Here is a 19,674-nt window from a genome sequence, read left to right as displayed (position 1 = left end):
AGACAATTCCTTATAATATAAAAGGAAGAAATGTGTCTGAGTATTTAATGTATTATATTCAATCCGAATACTCTCTCAACGCCTTCATTCATCTACTGATAGGATATAAATCGAGGATACACTTAATTTAGTTTATACAAGACGGTAAAAAAGGTTAATAGATCTTTTGAAATTTTTCTTTTAAATTTTTAAAATTTTAATTCTGTTATACAAGTTAGTTTATTTATTATACTCAATTATAAATTTTATTAATCTATAATTAAACAATAATTAATTATTATATTAACATGTGCTCTTTCTCCCAATTAATATAAAGGATTATTATCATTAAAATCCTTTTTTAATTTTTATTAAAGAAGTTTTACGATTTATTAAATATAACAAAAATATTTATATTTAATTAATATTTCCTTACTTAATTTTTTTAAAAAAAAATCACTTATTTTTGTTTTGTTAATTAAATTCCAAATTTAATAATTTAAAAATTACAATCCTAAACTTATAGACAAAATAAATAAAAAAATTAAGGATGTATAAGAAAGAAAAAGTACTTTGAAATGATAAATGAGAATATTATTTACAATAAGTGTAATTATAAATATTTTACTAAATATAATATATATTTTATATAAAATCATAAAAATTAAATATACTTAATTATGTTTCTTAATTCACAAGTTTAGAGAGAGTAACTTTCATACGATGAAAGGTGCTGAAAGCTGAAAACAAAGAAAAATCACAAATCTTTTGCAAAGGCATTTAATTTTTGACAGCTATAAGAAGATTTGAGCGAAGTTTTGTCGCATCTAATTGACATAAGAATGGCAATGATATGAAAAAATGTGTGCATGTATCATGAACAATTTTAAACCCCCCTTCTACATCCTCTTATTAATTTTCTTGCTTATATAAGTAATAAAGTGTTTTATACAAGATAATAAATATAACTAGAAGTACTATTTTCATTTAATACTGTACCTAAAATAAAGGAATAGGAATATTTGTAGGTAAATTAGTAGTATAAATAAATCATTGGAGTATTATCATGTCTTATTACCTCCCAAATGAAACTAATGGCTGATCTAAAAGAAAAAAATGTAATGGGAAATAAAGAATTTTGAAAATTGATATAAATTTATGATCCATACATTTAATTGCCTACCTAACTGCCAAGAGAACAAGTTAATGCACATTTTATTTTGGCGTCAACGCAATCTTTTGTAAAAGGACTGTTTTAAAATATGATAGATGCATTTTAAGGAATAATACAAATATAATAATCCTGATTTTTAAAATTCCACCGAATTAGTCGGTTAGACCGATTTATTTATCGGTTTGGTTGATTTTAAAAATTGTTTAAAAGTGAACGAGTGAAAAATTAGTTCAAAATCAGAAACAATTAAAATCGGTTAAATTAGTTCAATTAAAAAAAAAATATTTTTTAATTTTTTTTTTATATAAATACATATTAAAAAAATTTATAAATTAAAATAACTTATTTCTAACACCTGCCTTATAAATATAATTTAATTATTTATGTTAATTTATAATTTTTAATATTTTTTATTTTTTAAAATTTATATTATATTGTATTACTTTGATACCCTTTATGATAGGGATTAAATATAGGTTCTACCCTAAATAGATCATTTCTACATGACACACAATACTTATTTAATCCATCGAGATTGAATAAGTTGATTTTATAATTGAAGAGAAAATAATATTAAATTATTTTCATATAAAATCAAAATACATGGTAATAAATAAGTTCATCTATGCTAAAGTGTTAAAAGATGTATTTATTTATAACTTAATTTAGAGTACATGGTGTTCTTAAGTACCAACGTTTAAAACTTTATCTATCTTGTAAATAAGTTCGTTAAACTTATGATTAACTTCACATAGATGTTAAATATATAAATAAGGTTAATAATATTCTCTTTAACGCTATCTTTCTAATACACTCTTTATTTATTGACTAGAATTTATTAAAAATCACAAACAATGTCAACTAAATTTTGTAATTTTGAATCAATAGTAAATAGAGTATTTTTTCTTGTTTTGTTATGAGTCTCCTTAACTTACTAGAGAATGATTTTGTTTGCATATTGTGACTATCGTTGATTTGATAGATTTTTGAACGTAGTGAAAATCAAACATGAGATTTTATGTTAAATAGATAATCTTTATAACGTGTAAATATAAAGTAGTTAAATATATTTAACTTTCACATTTTCATATAAAGTATACATTATATTTATTAAAATATTTTTAATCAAATTTATTATAGATATTATTCTCAACAATTGTTGTAGGGGTATTTTTAGATTAAGCACAGTAAATAAAGTTAACATGACTGAAATTTACTTATATTTGAGTTCAAAAAAATTAAGCATTTTTTGTTTAGGTTAAAATATTTTTTTAGTTCCTATAAGTTTTCTTACTTTACTTTTTAATTCATATAGTTTGAAATAAACCCTTTTAGTCATTGTACTTATGCTAAGTGCTATAATCTATGTTATCTTGTGGTATATTTTGAAACACTTATCCAATTTTCCTTGACTTGAGATCTTGATTTGTCTAAGATTTTACTTAATGATGGAGGTGAGTAGTAGGAGTGAAGTTCAAACTCTTCCTAAACTCCTCCTAGGCTCGGATCTTCTTCAATGGAGATAGAAACACACTTGAAGACTCTTGAAGATGAAGAACAATCTGCGGAAATGAAAGAAGGAAGCATCCAAGCTCATGAACTCAAAGGATTGCACACTTCAAAAGGAAGGAAAACTAGGTTTTCCTAAGGTTTTTGAAGGCATTCTCTTAGGTTTTCTCTCTTGGAATTTTCGGTGACTTTTGAGGGAATTGGCTGAAGTATTTGTTCAGGAATTCTCATATATTCAAAAGTGTCTTTACAAGGAGGGAAGAGATACAATTATAGGAGGCAAATTAGGTCAAGCTTGGCGGCAACCAAGTAGGCAAAGTTGGCGCCAAGTTTGAATTTCAAATTTTGAATTTGAAATTCAAACTTTGGCCACTCACATGCTTAAACCGGATTGCTACCTTCATTTAGGTGTCATTTAGGAGTGATTTGAAGTGGATTTGAGCTCACATGGCCGGAACTACTACATGCCATCCATGTGACTCAAATTCATCTCAAATTACCTCTAAATGATGCATAAATGAAACCTAATTCTCTTATTAATGTATTCTTCATATAATCCTAATCTAATGACCGAAATACATTGGTCTAATGAATACAATGAATAGGAAAAAATATAAGAAGAAGAATGAGCCCAATATTGGGTATCAAAAGCCCAAAGCTCAAGAAGCCCAAAATTAAGCCCAAGACACCTAAACCCTAATCTATGGTCAAAATACAAGACCAACAACAAAGTAAATTCCTATACTAAGAAAATACAATTAAACATGGTGTTCAATCAATTAAAACCCAAGTGAGAAGCACCCTAGGCCCACCAAGCCCATTGGGCCCACTAAGCTCTGAAGCAGTCAAATCTCCAAGTAACCTCCTGGCCATTGCTCTAGTGGTTGGGCCTTTAGCCCATGCTCTTCCATCACTTAAATTTGTAAAAAAGTTAACTTTAGTCTTTAACTCACATTAGTAGTACAAGTTTTTTTATTGTTATTTTATAGTTGAGAATAATGTTAGAAAACATTGACAGAAGCAAGTAACAATTGGTGAAGATTCAAGAAATAATAAGTTTTTAGGTTAAGTCTCCACGCTCAACCTTAACTTGGTAAAGAATCATTTGAGCAATTTCAAGTCTCATGTTGAACGTAGGAACTCACGATCAGTGTGAACCTTCCAGAGGAGAATTTGAGTTCCACGCTTAGCACCACAATCTTAGGGACTTTGTGCTGGTAGATCATTGTCTCACATCAAGCGCCATAAATGTTAACATGTCATTATGACAAAAGGTTTTATGACCTAAGTAGAGGATATTAGAGGGTAATCATTAGAGAACCTTTCTTAGAGAGTGTGTGATGATTGGAGAGTTCTTCAACTTTCAAGATCAAACTTTATCTTTTCTTCATCATTTTTAGTGTTCTACATGTCTATGTGTAGCTAAACTCTCTCTTGTTGGGGGTTTGATGTAACCTAACTCATTCTCATGTATACTTTCAAAGTTACCAATCTTAGTTGCTATTCAATTTTATTGCTCTATCTTCTTTACTTAACGTTTGTTATGATTTGATCTCCCTTAACTTGAACCTTGGATTTTAAAATGATTGGAAAATACTTGTGAACCTTTGAATTGAAGTAGAGTAACTAATGGTGCTTATCTCTAGAAATGGAGTAAGTCATTAATCTTTCTTAAGCTCTTGTTTATAAAGTTGGTTTATTGGTTAAGTTATTCAAGGAACTGATAATTAATTAAGGAGCTTAGATTCCAACTTGTAAGGATTTTAAGATTGATCATACTTGTGAGTAATTGGTAAATTCTAAATTGTAACTAGTTTAATCTTGTTTGTAAACATGAGTAGAAAATATAAGAAGTAAAAAAATATTTTAATCTTTTATTTATATATAAATTTAGAGAGAATAATAAAAAGAGTATTTTTTTTTTTGGACAAAGGAAATGAGTGATTTATGATACTACATTATAAGTGAGTGTTCACGTGACATAATAGTTTACAGAAGAGCACACGGGACAACATGGTTAATTTTTTCCGTAAGAGGTGGACGTGTTTACAGAATTCTATTTTGGGTTGGGAAGGATCCAACCACTTTGCGAGTAATAACTCTGGAAACTACGTTGGCATCGACATCTTAACTTTTCATGTGTCATGTACACTTGCAATAGTACATCTATGTATTGTACTAGCGTGTGCAAATTAATAATCCTTTGCATTCATCAAATTGGTGTGTCAGTGACAGTGTGTATGCAACCAATGTATTCAAATCGTTTTTGCCTTTGGCGACTGTCCAAATAAATGGAATGCTCCTTCACTCTTCAATTACTCTCAACTTTTTTCTTCCACTATCATTTCTTATTCAAGCCAAACTTTTGTTCCTTTTATCTTGGGGAAAAAATTGTTTCCGTCCATTATCTTTTAAAAAATGACTTTGTTCTTTTATTTTATTAGAAATTCATTTTAATTTTTTTTAAAAGATTTATTTTGATTTTTTATTTTAAAATTTAAGTAAATGTTGTCCTTTTCTTCCAACCTTCTCTGTGGAGGTAGGATATATAAGACTGTAACCTTATGTTTGCTTAAGATGATGGAAAGGAAGAAAATATAACAAAAAAATGAAATTTAAATTGAATGGAAAGTGAGGGAAGAAAAAATAATTTTGTGACCTCTTCTTAAAATGTCATATTTCTCACATTTTTTTTTTCATTTTCTCTTTATTTTTATCAATATTCATTTTCTCTAAAAAGTTATCTTTCAGCTAAAGTTTATATCTATAACTATTATAAAGGAGATATAGGAGATGTAACCGCTTTTTGGTCTCTATTTTTTAATGGACCATTATACTCCTAGATATAAAAAAAAACTTAAATTTTCTTTAAATAATTATACACAACTTTCTAATATTTTATTAGTGAATAACTATTAGAGGCACGAAGTGCCTCTACCCCTCTAGTTTTTTATAGTGAATTTGATAGTCTCTACAACTATTAAAATGTTATTTTAATGAATATAGTGTTAAAGGTGAAAAATTTCTAATGAATATCTCCTGATCCTCAATTTAACAATTAAAGTCATGATTAAACTAAATATTATTAAATTTTGACTAATCATTAAATAGATAATAATGTTTGGTTTAAAATTATTTTTATGTCTTTAACTTTATATCATGTGGTCTTGAAGTATTATTCTCTATCTATCATTTTATTTTTAAAGAAATATTTCCTCTCTATTTTTTTTTTCTTCCTACTTTCACATCTTCTCAACATAGCATAAAATGTTCGAGTGTTTGACCCGTGTTCTGGATCTGATATAAAAATTAACCTTCGTCTTCCTCACTTCGGATATATTTATACTACATGACATCGATCATAAGCCTTGAATATTTGGACATTGAACTTATGCACCTATAGTAGAACTTAATTATACACCTATATATTGTAGCAACTGTAGGTCAAAAAGAAGCTAACAAATTAAAACAATAACTTAAAGCAATGATTACATACTTTCTCATAATTTATTAATAATGCATACTAAGTTGCATTGCACAATTATAATTTGTACGTAGGACTGCATGCTTCCCTCTTCTGTGTGTGGGCGCAAATTAAATAATCGGTTGTCTTATTGCATGTAGCTAGCAATTATATGTGGTTTTCATTATATTAGGCATTCACGCCGAATGATATACTACCAAATTAATCTCCTAATCAAAGGGGTTTAATTATTCCAAAACGTTCCAATTATGAGTAGATCAACTAATATAATGGGTCATTCATTGTCCCATCGGCTTGCCAATATATACCAAATAATTCCAGCAATAATCACCAAAACAAAATAAATTTCTTACTACTAGTGATATTGATCTTCCCAAAATGATAAAAGTAAGAAAAGAGAATTGAAATTTTGTAATTATTACTAATAGATAAAAAAATAAAGAAGCAACCAAAAAAGTAGTGAATGGAGAGAGAGAAGTTACATATATTTGGTAGAATAATTAATATAGAGCTTTTATTGCTCTTGCCGGTGAGTGAGCTGTGTGGTGTCCAGAGGATGTTGAATCCAAACCTTCGAACTCATTTCCTCATTAATGCCTTCTTCAGATATTGTTTCAGCCTTTCTGAACATGCACCGAACACTTTAATTTTTTTCATTACAGCACCTACTACTGTATCATTGTTATTTTCTGAATTTCCTTCATTTCTTTTAATTGAGTAATATTTATTTATTAACTTTATATTATTGTTGATTTAATTGACATGGAAATTTTGAGTTTGAGACTGGATTGCTAATTTAATTGCGAAAGATACATGTAATTTCGTACAAAATAAATACCAGTGTGGCTATACTAATGAAAGATCGGTTTTTTTAAAGAATTAATATAAAATGTCTCATACTTTATTTTTTGTACAAAATATCTTTAATTGAGTCATTTTTCTCATACTGATTTTTGATAATCTAATTTTGTTTTTTTTAATCCATAAGAATTGAACAAAAATCTATAACAACTCACACACCTTATTCAACTAACTAAATTATACTCTTTGAAATCTAACTTTGTTCTCTATGAAGAGCTTTTTAAGAACATTGCTTTAATTCTTCAAATGCATTACTGATAAAAAATAAAACAATAAATATATCAATGATGGGTATTAAAATAATTAAAATTAATAAAAATATATTTCATTAATATTAAAAATAATTTTAGAAAAATATAAACATAGAACAAATTTAATATTACTAATTAAATAAACATTTTTTAATTATGATAAATTTATTAATCGAGTCTTATTAAAAGGACAAGAACAAATACTGTTTAAGATTTAATACATACTTTTTAGTATTTTAATTAGTTAAAATTTATAAAATAATGAGTAAGTGTCAACTGCTGACATTCAACTGAAAATAACTCAATAATTTAAATTTGAACAAGAGGGATACGGAGTCCTCTAAAGAAACAGCTTGATCTTGATGAATAACATTATTGTCCCATCGCTCTCCTTAATTTAAGTCTTAAAGCTTTCTTGTTAAAAGAAATGTGAAGCAACATAAAATAAATAGCAATTAACACGGTTGTCGTACGGATATAATGTTGTTTTCAATATTTAAACAAGGCCAACCAGAGGCAGACACTTAGAGGTTGAAGAAGCTCTGAGACAGATTCAATGGCGTCCATTGGTGCACTCAAATTCTCTCTCTACTTACTTCTATGCCTCCTCGGCTATCCCTCCATTTCTCAAGGTTCATACACAAAATGTTCCATTTCCTAGTACATATATAAACATATTCTGTTTTGTTTATCATGATAAAAAATATAGTGATGTTTTTTCTTAATTAGTAGAAAAAAAATGTAACACAACAAATTCTGCTCACTAATGTTTACTCCTTTTGTTAGTATAAAACAGTACGTACAGGTTTACATGTTATAATTTTGTTGTTGTCATCCTACACAAAATAAGGAAAAGAAAATGTTACATTATGTGTATCCTCTATGGTTTTGATGAAAAATTGATTGCAGGTAAGTATAACTGGAATGAAGGGTACCCATTTATTAGAAGAGCAAGCTCATCGGGGTCTTCACCAAAGAGTGGTTATGACTACATAATAGTGGGAGGAGGCACTGCAGGGTGTCCATTGGCTGCAACCCTGTCTCAGAAGTTCAATGTTCTGTTGCTTGAGAGAGGAGGAGTCCCTTTCAACAACCCCAATGTGTCATTTCTGCAGAACTTTCACATTACATTGGCAGACACTTCAGCAACTTCGGCTTCTCAATGCTTCATTTCAACAGATGGAGTCCTCAATGCAAGGGGAAGGGTTTTGGGAGGTGGAAGTTCCATCAACGCTGGCTTCTACACTAGAGCAAACCCAAGGTAACAAAACAACGCTCCCTTCATTCTGATCGAAGAATAGCACAACGGGACTTATGTATTGCACCTAAGTTTTGTCCAAATTTTAAGTCCAAAGATAAGGTAACAAGCCTTATTTCGAATCTTGTGACGTCATTTTAAGATAAAATAATATATTTTTCTTCTGTCTTAATATAAGTATTGTTTACAAAGATTAAAGGAATCTTAAGTTCCATAATTGCTCACTAAAATTGACTTAGTTTAAGGCAACAACAACATAGAATAGTCATGTTCCTCTAAAACATGGAATATTTGCTTAACTAACATATTCTATACTAAAATGCAGGTTTATAAGGAAGGTGGGGTGGGATATAAAGCTAGTGAATGAGTCATATCCTTGGGTTGAGAAGCAGGTTGTTCACCGGCCAAAGTTTTCAGATTGGCAGAGAGCAGTTAGGGACGGGCTTCTAGAAGCTGGAGTGTCTCCTTTTAATGGCTTCACATATGATCATAAGTATGGAACCAAAGTTGGTGGAACCATTTTTGACAGATTTGGCCGTCGCCACACAGCTGCTGAACTGCTTGCTTCTGCGAATCCGAGCAAACTTACTGTTTTGATCCATGCCACTGTCCAAAAGATTGTTTTTGATACAACAGGTATGTATATATAAGAAACATCTTTTACAATCAAATTTGTCTGCTTGATGGTCATGGGAGTATATCCTTTCTTGTGAACTTTTATGTATAGATAAGGAGTATACTCTTTATTATTGACCGAAGTTTATTGGAAATCACAAATTTTGCAATGAATTTCATTTAATAAGTGTCGTGATTTAACGGTAGGACCTACAAAAACCTGTGATCTTGCAAGTCTTGAATTTCATTTAATAAGTCTCCTGATTTAACAGTAGGACCTACAAAAACCTGTGATTTTCAACCAATAATAAAGAGTATTAGTAAAAAAATGTTAGAGAGCATCACTAGCATTTTTTATTCTACTAGTAGCATCTATGGTACTAAATAAAAAGATAACAATAAAAAAAAATTGTTCTCAAACCATTGCAAGTAGCTTACAAGTTACAATCCCATGAGAAAAAAATGGTGATGATACTTTTGCAGGTAAAAGACCAAAAGCTAAGGGGGTTATTTTCAAGGATGAAAATGGGAAGCAGCATGAGGCATTTCTTGGAACTGACAGGCAGAGTGAGGTGATTGTGTCTAGTGGGGCAATTGGAACTCCTCAATTGCTATTGCTCAGTGGAATTGGCCCCAAATCTGATCTTCAGAAATTGAACATCCCTGTGGTGCTTGACAACCAATTTGTTGGGAAAGGCATGGCTGATAACCCCATGAACACAATTTTCATTCCTTCTAAGAGACCAGTTCAGCAGTCGCTCATAGAAACTGTTGGTATAACCAATTTGGGTGTGTACATCGAGACTAGTAGTGGGTTTGGCCAGTCCAAAGACAGCATTCACTGCCACCATGGTATCATGTCAGCTGAGGTATGCAATATATTCGCTAAATTTACTTTTGGTGCAAATAATATTATAGCACATTGAAATGCTTAACAATTGAGTCTTATTGCAAGTCATTATCTCATACATATAGTAAAAATTGAGGTGCATGGCTTTCTCTTACTTGATGTTTATATATATGTCTTAAGTCTCATTTTCTGACATATAACAATCGCTTTTATTAGCAACTTTCTCTTTTTAATGCAATATTCTCTTCCTTCTACATTGATAACTTTAACCCTGTAATTCACGATGTAGCAGTAGCTTAATTTTAAGTAACTCCTACTACAGATAGATACTAAAGAATAAAGATGCTCTTAGGATCTAAATTGCATTTAGCTTAATAAATTAATCATGACCAAAAAACGCTCTGCTAACTAACTAGAAATTGATCTTAAATTGCATGTATAACAAGAAGGTCCCTAGAGCAATGCTAAACATAAAACACGATCCCAAAGTTTGCATAGAAAATTAGCAACTAGTTAGCAATATCCATCAGAAATCATTTTTTCTTTTTACATGATAAACCAGATTGGACAGCTGTCCACTATTCCACCAAAGCAAAGATCACGAGAAGCTGTAGAGGCTTTTGTGAAGAGCAAGAGAGACATACCAGTTGAAGCATTCAAGGGAGGGTTCATTTTGTCAAAAGTTGCCGATCCATGGTCAACAGGTGAACTCAAGTTGAAAAACACCAACGTGGAGGACAACCCTGCTGTCACCTTCAACTACTTCAGTCACCCTTATGATCTTAAGCGCTGTGTGGAGGGGATTCGCTTGGCAATAAAGGTTGTCCAGTCAGAGCATGTCACCAACTACACTTTGTGTGACAAAGAAAATGCAGAGAAAATGCTTAACATCAGTGTGAAGGCTAATGTGAACCTCATTCCCAAGCACCCTAATGACACAAAATCACTAGAGCAGTTTTGTAGAGACTCTGTGATCACTATTTGGCACTACCATGGTGGGTGTCATGTGGGGAAGGTTGTAAACTCTGAGCATAAAGTTCTTGGTGTTGACAGACTCCGTGTGGTAGATGGCTCAACATTCACTGAGTCTCCAGGAACTAATCCTCAAGCTACTGTCATGATGATGGGCAGGTATGTACATAAACAACATAACACTAACTAAACATTATAGAACTTTGTCATTACCATCAAATAATAATGTTCTCCTTCTGCATGCTAATGATGTATTTATGTTTTGTCACAGGTACATGGGGCTGAAGATTTTAAGGGATAGATTGGGGAAATTGGCTGGTATTTAAGGATGAGTATGCAATATGAAAATTGTCCCAAGAGAAATGGAGAAAAGGGGTGCACCTGAAAGACAAGAAGAACTATTCGTTGTAGCATCTAGGACAGGAAATTGATGTATTTTATTTGTTAATTGTGTGAACTGTGAAGAGTGGTTATCAAATTATCGAGTAAGTTTTAGATTTTCTAGAAACAAAAATTGTTGCAACTCCTCAAGACCGGGTTTAAACTTCAAGCCATTTTCCATAGTCCAATATTACTATAAGCCATATATTGTTAAATTTATTTATTTTCATTATAATAATTAATTTTAAAATCCATATATATTTTTACACAGTAAATTCCGCAAAAATCCAATATTTTTAGCTTGAAAGTTTTGATTTTTTTTGCTCTTGTATTAATTCCACCAAAATTTGAAGTAGTTGTACGATATTTCCTCACTTCCAAAGAAAGTTGAAGAGTGTGATTCTGCGGTTTTGTCTCCCCCTCCACTGAAACGTGAAGCTAAAAAGCAAAGAAGAATTGAGAGAATTGTGGTAGGGAATAGGGATAGAATGTATTTGTAGGATGGACACTGCACAGGGCAGTTAAATTCTGTGACAGACACAATGGCGTCCATTGGAGCACTAAAATTGTGTGTCTTGTTAGTTGTATGCCTCCTCAAGTATGTAGGCCTTTCTGAGGGTCGATATGCAAAAGAAGAATACTCATTTATCAAAAGCGCAAGTTCATGGGGAAAGGGTGATTATGACTATATAATAGTGGGAGGAGGGGCAGCAGGGTGTGCATTGGCTGCAACCCTCTCTGAGAAGTACAATGTGCTGCTGCTTGAGAGAGGAGGAGTCCCTTTCAACAATCCCAATGTGACCTTTAAGTCAAACTTTCACATTGGATTGTTAGACAAAACGGTTTGTCATAACTTCATTTCAACAGACGGAGTCATCAATGGAAGGGCTAAAATTTTGGGAGGTGGAACTTCCATCAACGCTGGCTTCTACACTAGAGCAAACCCAGAGTACACCTCCACTTCCACTTTTTATTAGCTTTTATTTTTTTTCTTAAAAGAATACTAAGTTGTTTTATGTTTTATTTTTCAACCACAACAACAAAATTTAAAAATAAAACTTTTATGAATTATTTACTACCTTCATTTGTAGTCCGACGATAATTTTAGAAAAAGATAAAATTTAAATGTAATATCATATATTTTATTTTATTAAAGTCATTTTCTAATAAAGTTTAAAGTTTTATTAAAATAGTACAATTTAATATTTAAAGATATTATTTACTAAACTCTAATTTTGATTAAAAAATCAATTATCTAAATTTTTCTATTGAAAAATTAAGTTGGCAATTAAATAGGACTAAAGGAGTTTGGGTCTATCTGGGCAAATCTAATTCTAAATATGATGGAAGCTGAAGTAATCTAAGGATCCTGTCAATTTAGTGTAATGCTAAAAAAAAAAAGTATGACATGACGTGTTTCATTTATTATGGAGAGAAACACGTAAAAATGATAGTTATAGAATTTTTTTGTTGTTGTAAATACTACTAATCAAGTTATAGAGACGATATTTATGAATGGGTGATATATTCTCATGAAATTGCCATTTCATCTCACTTAAATGCTCTGGGTGGGTTCCTTCCTAACCTTATTATATGTCATGAAAGTGGTTAGGTGAGAGTGTCGGATCTCAGGAAAAGGAAACACACGCACACGCACACGCTATAGTCATTGAATTTGATTTTGGGTAATGTAGTTTTGTTTTTTGGTAAAATCATTTAGTTGAGGTGCTCGTTCGATCCTTGTTCCTTTACAACCCTTGGAAAACCTACTCTTAGAATAGTGGATTAAATCTAACTCAACCCTACAAAATTGACTTGTAAGGTGAGTGTTGCTTTGCACTTATATACTATTTAATTATCTAATTTAGACTTTTTAATGATCTAGGATTGGCGGGACTTGAATTTTTCTCAATACACCCCCTCATGCCTATGAGGCATGTATCAATGGTGGGTGCAGTGACGGATCCAGAAATTTTAAGTAGTGGGGCAATATTTAAATACATATATTTGTCTAAATATAAAATAAAATTTTTATAAAGAAAAATATATATCATAATTGTTCTCTACGAGTTTTCATAATTTAAAAATATTGAATGATTTGCTCATTTTCAATATTATTAAAAATCTCTCTCTCTATAAGTAACTAAACAATCATTTAATCATTCATCTCCCATACGATTTCGCATCCAATTCTTGATGATATTTATAGTAGAAAAAACTCTTTCAACTAATGTAGTTGTCACTAGTAGTATCAAGGTTAGTTCTAAAAGCAAATACTACAATGGATACAACATGTTTTCTTATCTCCACAAGCTTCATAGAAAGATCATCAATCCCTTCTAATTTTGAAAAAACACTATCAAAACATACATCCATGAAATAATTTTCAAGTTGGTTATTTAATGCCAAAAGTTCAACCGGAGAAAATTCAGAAGAATAAAATTAGCAAAATGAATCAACTTCTTCTTGTCAAATGAAAAAAATGAATTTCTTGAATTTAAACATGTTACACAAAGAAGCAACTCAATATTTGCTTCTGTGAAATAGTTGTTTAACTCTTGAAGTTGTTAATCAATCACTTGAAAAAATAATTAATTTGAAAATGATGTAGATTAGTAACTTGTTATACCCTACGCCTTGACCTTCCTTGTGTTTAAAAAGTGTCATTTATATTTAGAATCACAATGTTATGTTTTTCACAAAATGATGAAACATTATTGAGCAAAGAAGACCAACATCATCTCTCATTGCTTGTAATCTTTGTTTGGACACTGAAACTAATTTCATAGCATTTATAATATCTTGATCACTTTTTTGCAATGCTTGAGATAACTCATGAGTAATTCCTAAAATATTTTTCATCAAGTGCAAGGTGAAAACAAATTCAAAATTTTGCATAGAATTCAATAAAGCGCATGCTTCACCTTTTTGCGCTAAACTTATGTCATCTTCCTCAACTATTTCAAGCACATCACTTTAAATAAAGTAATATAAAAATAAAACTTTAAATACACTGACCTCAAATATCACTTTAAATATATAGTTTAGTTATTGAAACATGAAGGAGTAGAGATGGAAGAAGAATTTTTTTTTTTCAATTTCACTCTTCTACACTTTAAAATACGTTAGAGGTAGAGAGGAACTTCAAAATATGAATAGAATTGAAAAAGTAAAAATAAAATAGGAAAAAGATATAAAATATCCAAAAAGAAATTAATAACAACTTATGATTTTTTTTACTTAAAATACATACATTATTAATTTATAATTTTTTTATCTTGATTTACAATTTAAATGCATAACAACTTTTTTTCTTTTTTTAAAATATGTAATTTGTTGTTAATTTTTATAACATATTAAAATATTTTTTTAAAATCTTTCTTCTCACACAAAAATAATTACAATAAAATTTAAATTCAATTTTAATTTTGTAACTTTTTTTATTTTTTTTTTCTATTTTTAGATTTCAAATAGAAATAATATAATATTATATATTATAAAAAAATAATAACTCAAAAGTTAGTGGGGGCAACTGCCCCCACAAGCCACTAAGTAGATCCGTCATTGGGTGGGTGGCTTATTTAAAGTGGATCTAAATGGCTCTAGTATAGGATAGTAGATTAAGTCTAACTCAACCCTACAAAACCGGTTTGTAAAGTGAGGATTGCTTTCCACTTATATATTATTTAATTACCTAATCTCTAGTTGACGTACAACTTAGTTTTTCCCGATAGCTACCTTCACATGTTGCGAATCACAATTACTCTGTTTCCACTCATTTTGTGACCAGAATGCATTCAAATTATGAGTGTTTGCTGTATATTGAAATTATGAGTGTTACGCATATTTGAAGTTATAAAATAATATAGAACTAGTGATGTTCCTCAAAAACATTTATTTCTTTAATGAGAAAATAAGAGATGAATTGTCATAATAGTTTTACATTATGGATGAATCAAAAAACCCCATAAATTATTAATTTTGTAATAAATTAATAAAAAGTCATATAAAAGTAGTGCTTGATTAATTGATAGTATAAAACTCTTTATAGTATTGATGTATGTTTTGTTGGGATATAAATAAAATCTCATATTTTATAAACTGTTTTTTAAAATACAAAGTCTTACATTATTGAATTAAAAGGATAAATATGAATTTATAAGTAAATACAAAATCTCTATTAATATGAAATTTTTTAAATAATGATAAAAAATTAAATTTATAAAAAATTAAATTTAAAGTAGAAAATATTATACCAACGTAAAAATGTGAATCTCAGTTGCCAAAGTTTTCATATTAATAGAATATGAGAACTTTTGGCTTTTGGATGATGTAAAAAAAATAAATTCACAAGGATTTAAGGTTAAAATATACAATATCATACGATCTGCTGCTTGTAAACGCTAGTGTATGACCATCCTTAATTTACATTTTCTATACTATAATGCAGATTTATAAGAAAATTGGAGTCACGGGGGTGGGACACAAAGCTAATGAACGAGTCATATCTTTGGATTGAGAAGCAGCTTGTTCACTGGCCAAAGTTTTCAGGTTGGCAGAGAGCAGTTAAGGACGCGCTTCTAGATGCTGGAGTGTCTCCTTTTAATGGCTTCACATATGAGCATTTGTATGGAACCAAAGTTGGTGGAACCACTTATGACAGCTCTGGCCGTCGCCACTCAGCTGCTGAACTACTTGCTTCTGCGAATCCGAGCAAACTTACTGTTTTGACCCATGCCACTGTCCAAAAGATTGTTTTTGATACAACAGGTACATATATATAAGAAAGATCTTTTTAATCAAATTGGTCTACTTGATGGCCATGGGAGTGTATGCTTTCATGTGAAATTTTATGTTGGAGGGTTAGTTTGAGTTTGAATTTAATTTTTTTTCAGTGATTATTTTAATAAATGATCTTAGATATACTTGATTCATTATACAAAATAAGTTTAATTTATATGATGGAGAATCAGTGTGCATTTGAATAGAATTATTTTTTTTGTGATAATTTTTATATTTAAAGTTAGAATTTAGATCTACTAATAGAGTGACCTCAGTGATTTCCAATAAGAACATCTCTAGTAGTATATAAAAAAGTTGCATTAAAAGATAGTTATTCCCAAATTGGGGGCCATTGCCAGTGGCTTACAAGTTACAATCACATGAATGAAAAATGGTGATGATATGGTTGTAGGAAAAGCACCAAAAGCTAAGGGGGTTATTTTCAAGGATGAAAATGGGAAGCAGCATGAGGCATTTCTTGGAACTTACAGTCAGAGTGAGGTGATTGTGTCTAGTGGGGCTATTGGGAGTCCTCAATTGCTAATGATCAGTGGAATTGGCCCCAAATCTGATCTTCAGAAATTGAACATCCCTGTGGTGCTTGACAACCAATTTGTTGGGAAAGGCATGGCTGATAGCCCCATGAACACAATTCTTATTCCCTTCAAGAGACCAGTTGAGCAGTCACTCATAGAAGTTGCTGGTATAACAAAATTTGGTGTGTACATTGAGGCTACTAGTGGGTATGGCCAGACCAGAGACAGCATTCACTACCGCCATGGTACCTCGTCAGCTGAGGTATGCAATCTATTCGCTAAATTTACTTATTCTGGGTGCAAGTGATGTTATAGCACGTTGGAATGCTTAACAATTGAGTAAGATGTTTAGACCGTTTTTCAATTCTCTTTTTAGCTTTCTGAAATTGTACTGTTAAGGCATGAAATGAATTATCCAATTTCTACCTTTCTTAGAGTAATTGCTTAGTGCAGCTCTAGTTCTGTGTAGCCATCATCTATAACTCTCAGAATCTAATTTGCATTTAGCTTAATAACTTAATCATAACCAAAAAACACTGGGCAACTAACTAGAAATTGATCTTAAATTGCATGTATAATCACAAGGTCCCTAGAGCAATGCTAAACATAAAACATGATCATAGTAAATTAGCAACTAGTTAGCAATGTCCACACACAATCATTTTTTCCATTTACATGATACACCAGGAAGAACAGCCGTCCACAACTCCACCAAAGCAAAGACCAGGAGAAGGTGTAGAACCTATTGTGAATAGCAACAAAGACGTACCATATGAAGAATTCATGGGAGGTTTCATATTGTCAAAAGTTGCCTACCCTATGTCAACAGGTGAGCTCAGGTTGGTAAACACGAACGTGGAGGACAACCCTACTGTCACCTTCAACTACTTAAGGCACCCTGATGATCTTAAGCGCTGTGTGGATGGGGTTCGCTTGGTAATAAAGGTTGGCCAATCAGAGCATATCACAAACTACACTTCGAGTGAAAGACAAAATGCAGATAAAATGCTTGAGCTCGGTCTGAAGGCTAATATCAACTTCATTCCCAAGCAACCCAATAACACAAAGTCACTAGAGCAGTATTGTCGAGACTCTGTGACCACTATTTGGCACTACTATGGTGGGTGCCGTGTGGAGCAGGTAGTGAACTCTGAGCATAAAGTTCTTGGTGTTGACGGACTCCGCATAGTAGATGGCTCAACATTTACTGAGTCTCCAGGAACTAATCCTCAGGCTACTGTCATGATGATGGGCAGGTATGTACATAGACAACATAACACCCACTAAACATTTTTTTATTAACTTTGTCATTATACAAGTTAGGCTGCCAAATTACCATTGAATAATAATCTTCAGCTTTTGCATGCTAATGATATATTTATGTTTTGTCACAGGTACACGGCACTGAAGATTTTACAGAATAGGTTGGGGAATAAGGCCGGTATTTAAGGATGAGTACGTAATATGAAAATTGTCCCAAGAGAAATGGAGAAAAGGGGTGCACTTGGAAGACAAGAACTATTGGTTGTAGCATGTAGGACTGGAAATTGTTGTATTTTATTTGTTAATTGAGTGAACTGGGAAGAGTGATTATTAAATTATCGAGAAAGTTTTGGGTTTTTAGAAATAAAAATTGTTGCAACCCCTCAAGGAGGTATTTTTTTGTTTTTCCTTCCTTAGAGATACCTCAAAGAGTGGGATAGTTGGCTCCAAGATTTAACGCGGCTACATACACAAGACAGGATTCAAACCCCTGACCTTGCTTAAGGGTAGATCAACTCCTATTGCTGAACTACACGTTTGAGAAAATTTAAATTTTGGATAAATTAAGTGAGTAAAGATTTAAGGAGTTATTTTAAGAATTTATAATTTTTATGATATTATTTAAATTTATAGATTTTTATTAATTTATTTTGTAAGATCTATTAGATTAGAATTTTAAAAGATTTTTCATTATAAAAAGTTGTAGTATCTAATCAAAGAAAAAATTAAAATAAAAAAGTAATATAGTATTCAATCAAGATAATAATTTTTTTTAAGAGTTCGTTAAAATCTAGTGTAATTCAATTAAGATAATTAAGATATTTTAAGAATCTATTAAAACCTAGTGGTATTTAATTAAGATTTTTTGTTAAAATTTTTTATTAGTATTTAAAAATATAGAGATTTTAATAGATTATTTTAAATATTAAATTTTGTAAGATTTTTTAATATAATTTACATATAATTTATTCATTAAAGAATTTTACTAAAATTTTTGAGATTTTGCATAACTTTATTTTTTTTTCTATTTCTATTTTTTTTCTTAAATCTTTTCTTCCGCCTTTCTTATTTCTCTCTCATGTTCTTTTTTTTTTCTTTGTCTCCCCTCTGGCCATTCTTGTTTTTTTTTCTCTTCTTTTCTTCTTATCATATTTTCTCTCTCTCTCTCTTTTCTTTTTCTCTTTTTATTCATCTCTTATTTATCTTTTCTTCTTCTTTTCCTATCTTTTTTTTATCTATCAATTGATGTATAATTTATTAATATTTTTTCATTATTAAATATTTGAAATGATTTTTGTATTATTAAATACTATTCATTGTTAAAAAATTTAAATTGTTAAAATTTAACTATTTATTTTTAATAAAATTTAATATTGAAACATATATTAAAAATAATTTTGAAGGTTATGATAATAACCTTTATAATAAAAATAAAGCTTTCAATTTACGTCATACATCCTTAATAAATATGATCAAGTGAATATTTAATATTTTTAAATCATATTTTTACAATTTTTAAGTCAAGATCTCTATTTTTATTTAAGATACAAATTAAACTTGTGTTAATATGTAGCACTACGTAATTTTTTTCGCAAAAAATATCGTTTAGATAAATTTTTAATTAAATTAATGAATGAATCTTCATCTTTAATGCAACCAGTTAATGAAGAAACTTTAAACATATTATTCATACTTAAGTGTATGAAAGATTAATATAACTTTATAAATATGAAAAAATGTTAGTTAGAAAGACATTAAA

General features: G+C 30.2%; 2 protein-coding genes across 2 annotated transcripts; both read left to right on the top strand.

Annotated features, from left to right (window-relative positions):
- Positions 1–7,731: 7,731 nt before the first annotated feature.
- Positions 7,732–11,522, top strand: LOC109806535 (protein HOTHEAD). Its single transcript, XM_020368969.3, has 6 exons — positions 7,732–7,890; positions 8,168–8,519; positions 8,842–9,152; positions 9,615–10,000; positions 10,544–11,112; positions 11,225–11,522. Exons 1-6 carry the CDS (start codon positions 7,815–7,817, stop codon positions 11,277–11,279), a joined length of 1,749 nt encoding a protein of 582 aa, XP_020224558.1. The 5' UTR covers positions 7,732–7,814; the 3' UTR covers positions 11,280–11,522.
- Positions 11,523–11,649: 127 nt separating this feature from the next.
- On the top strand, positions 11,650–18,563 carry LOC109806536 (protein HOTHEAD). The gene is made up of 5 exons (XM_020368970.3): positions 11,650–12,283; positions 15,785–16,104; positions 16,529–16,914; positions 17,340–17,908; positions 18,047–18,563. Exons 1-5 carry the CDS (start codon positions 11,877–11,879, stop codon positions 18,099–18,101), a joined length of 1,737 nt encoding a protein of 578 aa, XP_020224559.1. The 5' UTR covers positions 11,650–11,876; the 3' UTR covers positions 18,102–18,563.
- The last annotated feature ends 1,111 nt before the right edge of the window (positions 18,564–19,674 follow it).

This window comes from Cajanus cajan, chromosome 10 (genome assembly GCF_000230855.2).
Source record: "Cajanus cajan strain Asha chromosome 10, NIPB_CcT2T_4, whole genome shotgun sequence".
NCBI lineage: Eukaryota > Viridiplantae > Streptophyta > Magnoliopsida > Fabales > Fabaceae > Cajanus > Cajanus cajan.
This window is presented reverse-complemented; position numbering and strand designations above follow the sequence as displayed.

Bases quoted from the DNA above. Each gene is read 5' to 3' on its own strand.
- LOC109806535 (XM_020368969.3), top strand. From the start codon at position 7,815: ATGGCGTCCATTGGTGCACTCAAATTCTCTCTCTACTTACTTCTATGC. The intron at 7,891-8,167 runs GTTCATACACAA...AATTGATTGCAG, and splicing joins CTATCCCTCCATTTCTCAAG to GTAAGTATAACTGGAATGAA. The intron at 10,001-10,543 runs GTATGCAATATA...ATGATAAACCAG, and splicing joins ATGGTATCATGTCAGCTGAG to ATTGGACAGCTGTCCACTAT.
- LOC109806536 (XM_020368970.3), top strand. From the start codon at position 11,877: ATGGCGTCCATTGGAGCACTAAAATTGTGTGTCTTGTTAGTTGTATGC. The intron at 16,105-16,528 runs GTACATATATAT...ATATGGTTGTAG, and splicing joins GATTGTTTTTGATACAACAG to GAAAAGCACCAAAAGCTAAG. The intron at 16,915-17,339 runs GTATGCAATCTA...ATGATACACCAG, and splicing joins ATGGTACCTCGTCAGCTGAG to GAAGAACAGCCGTCCACAAC.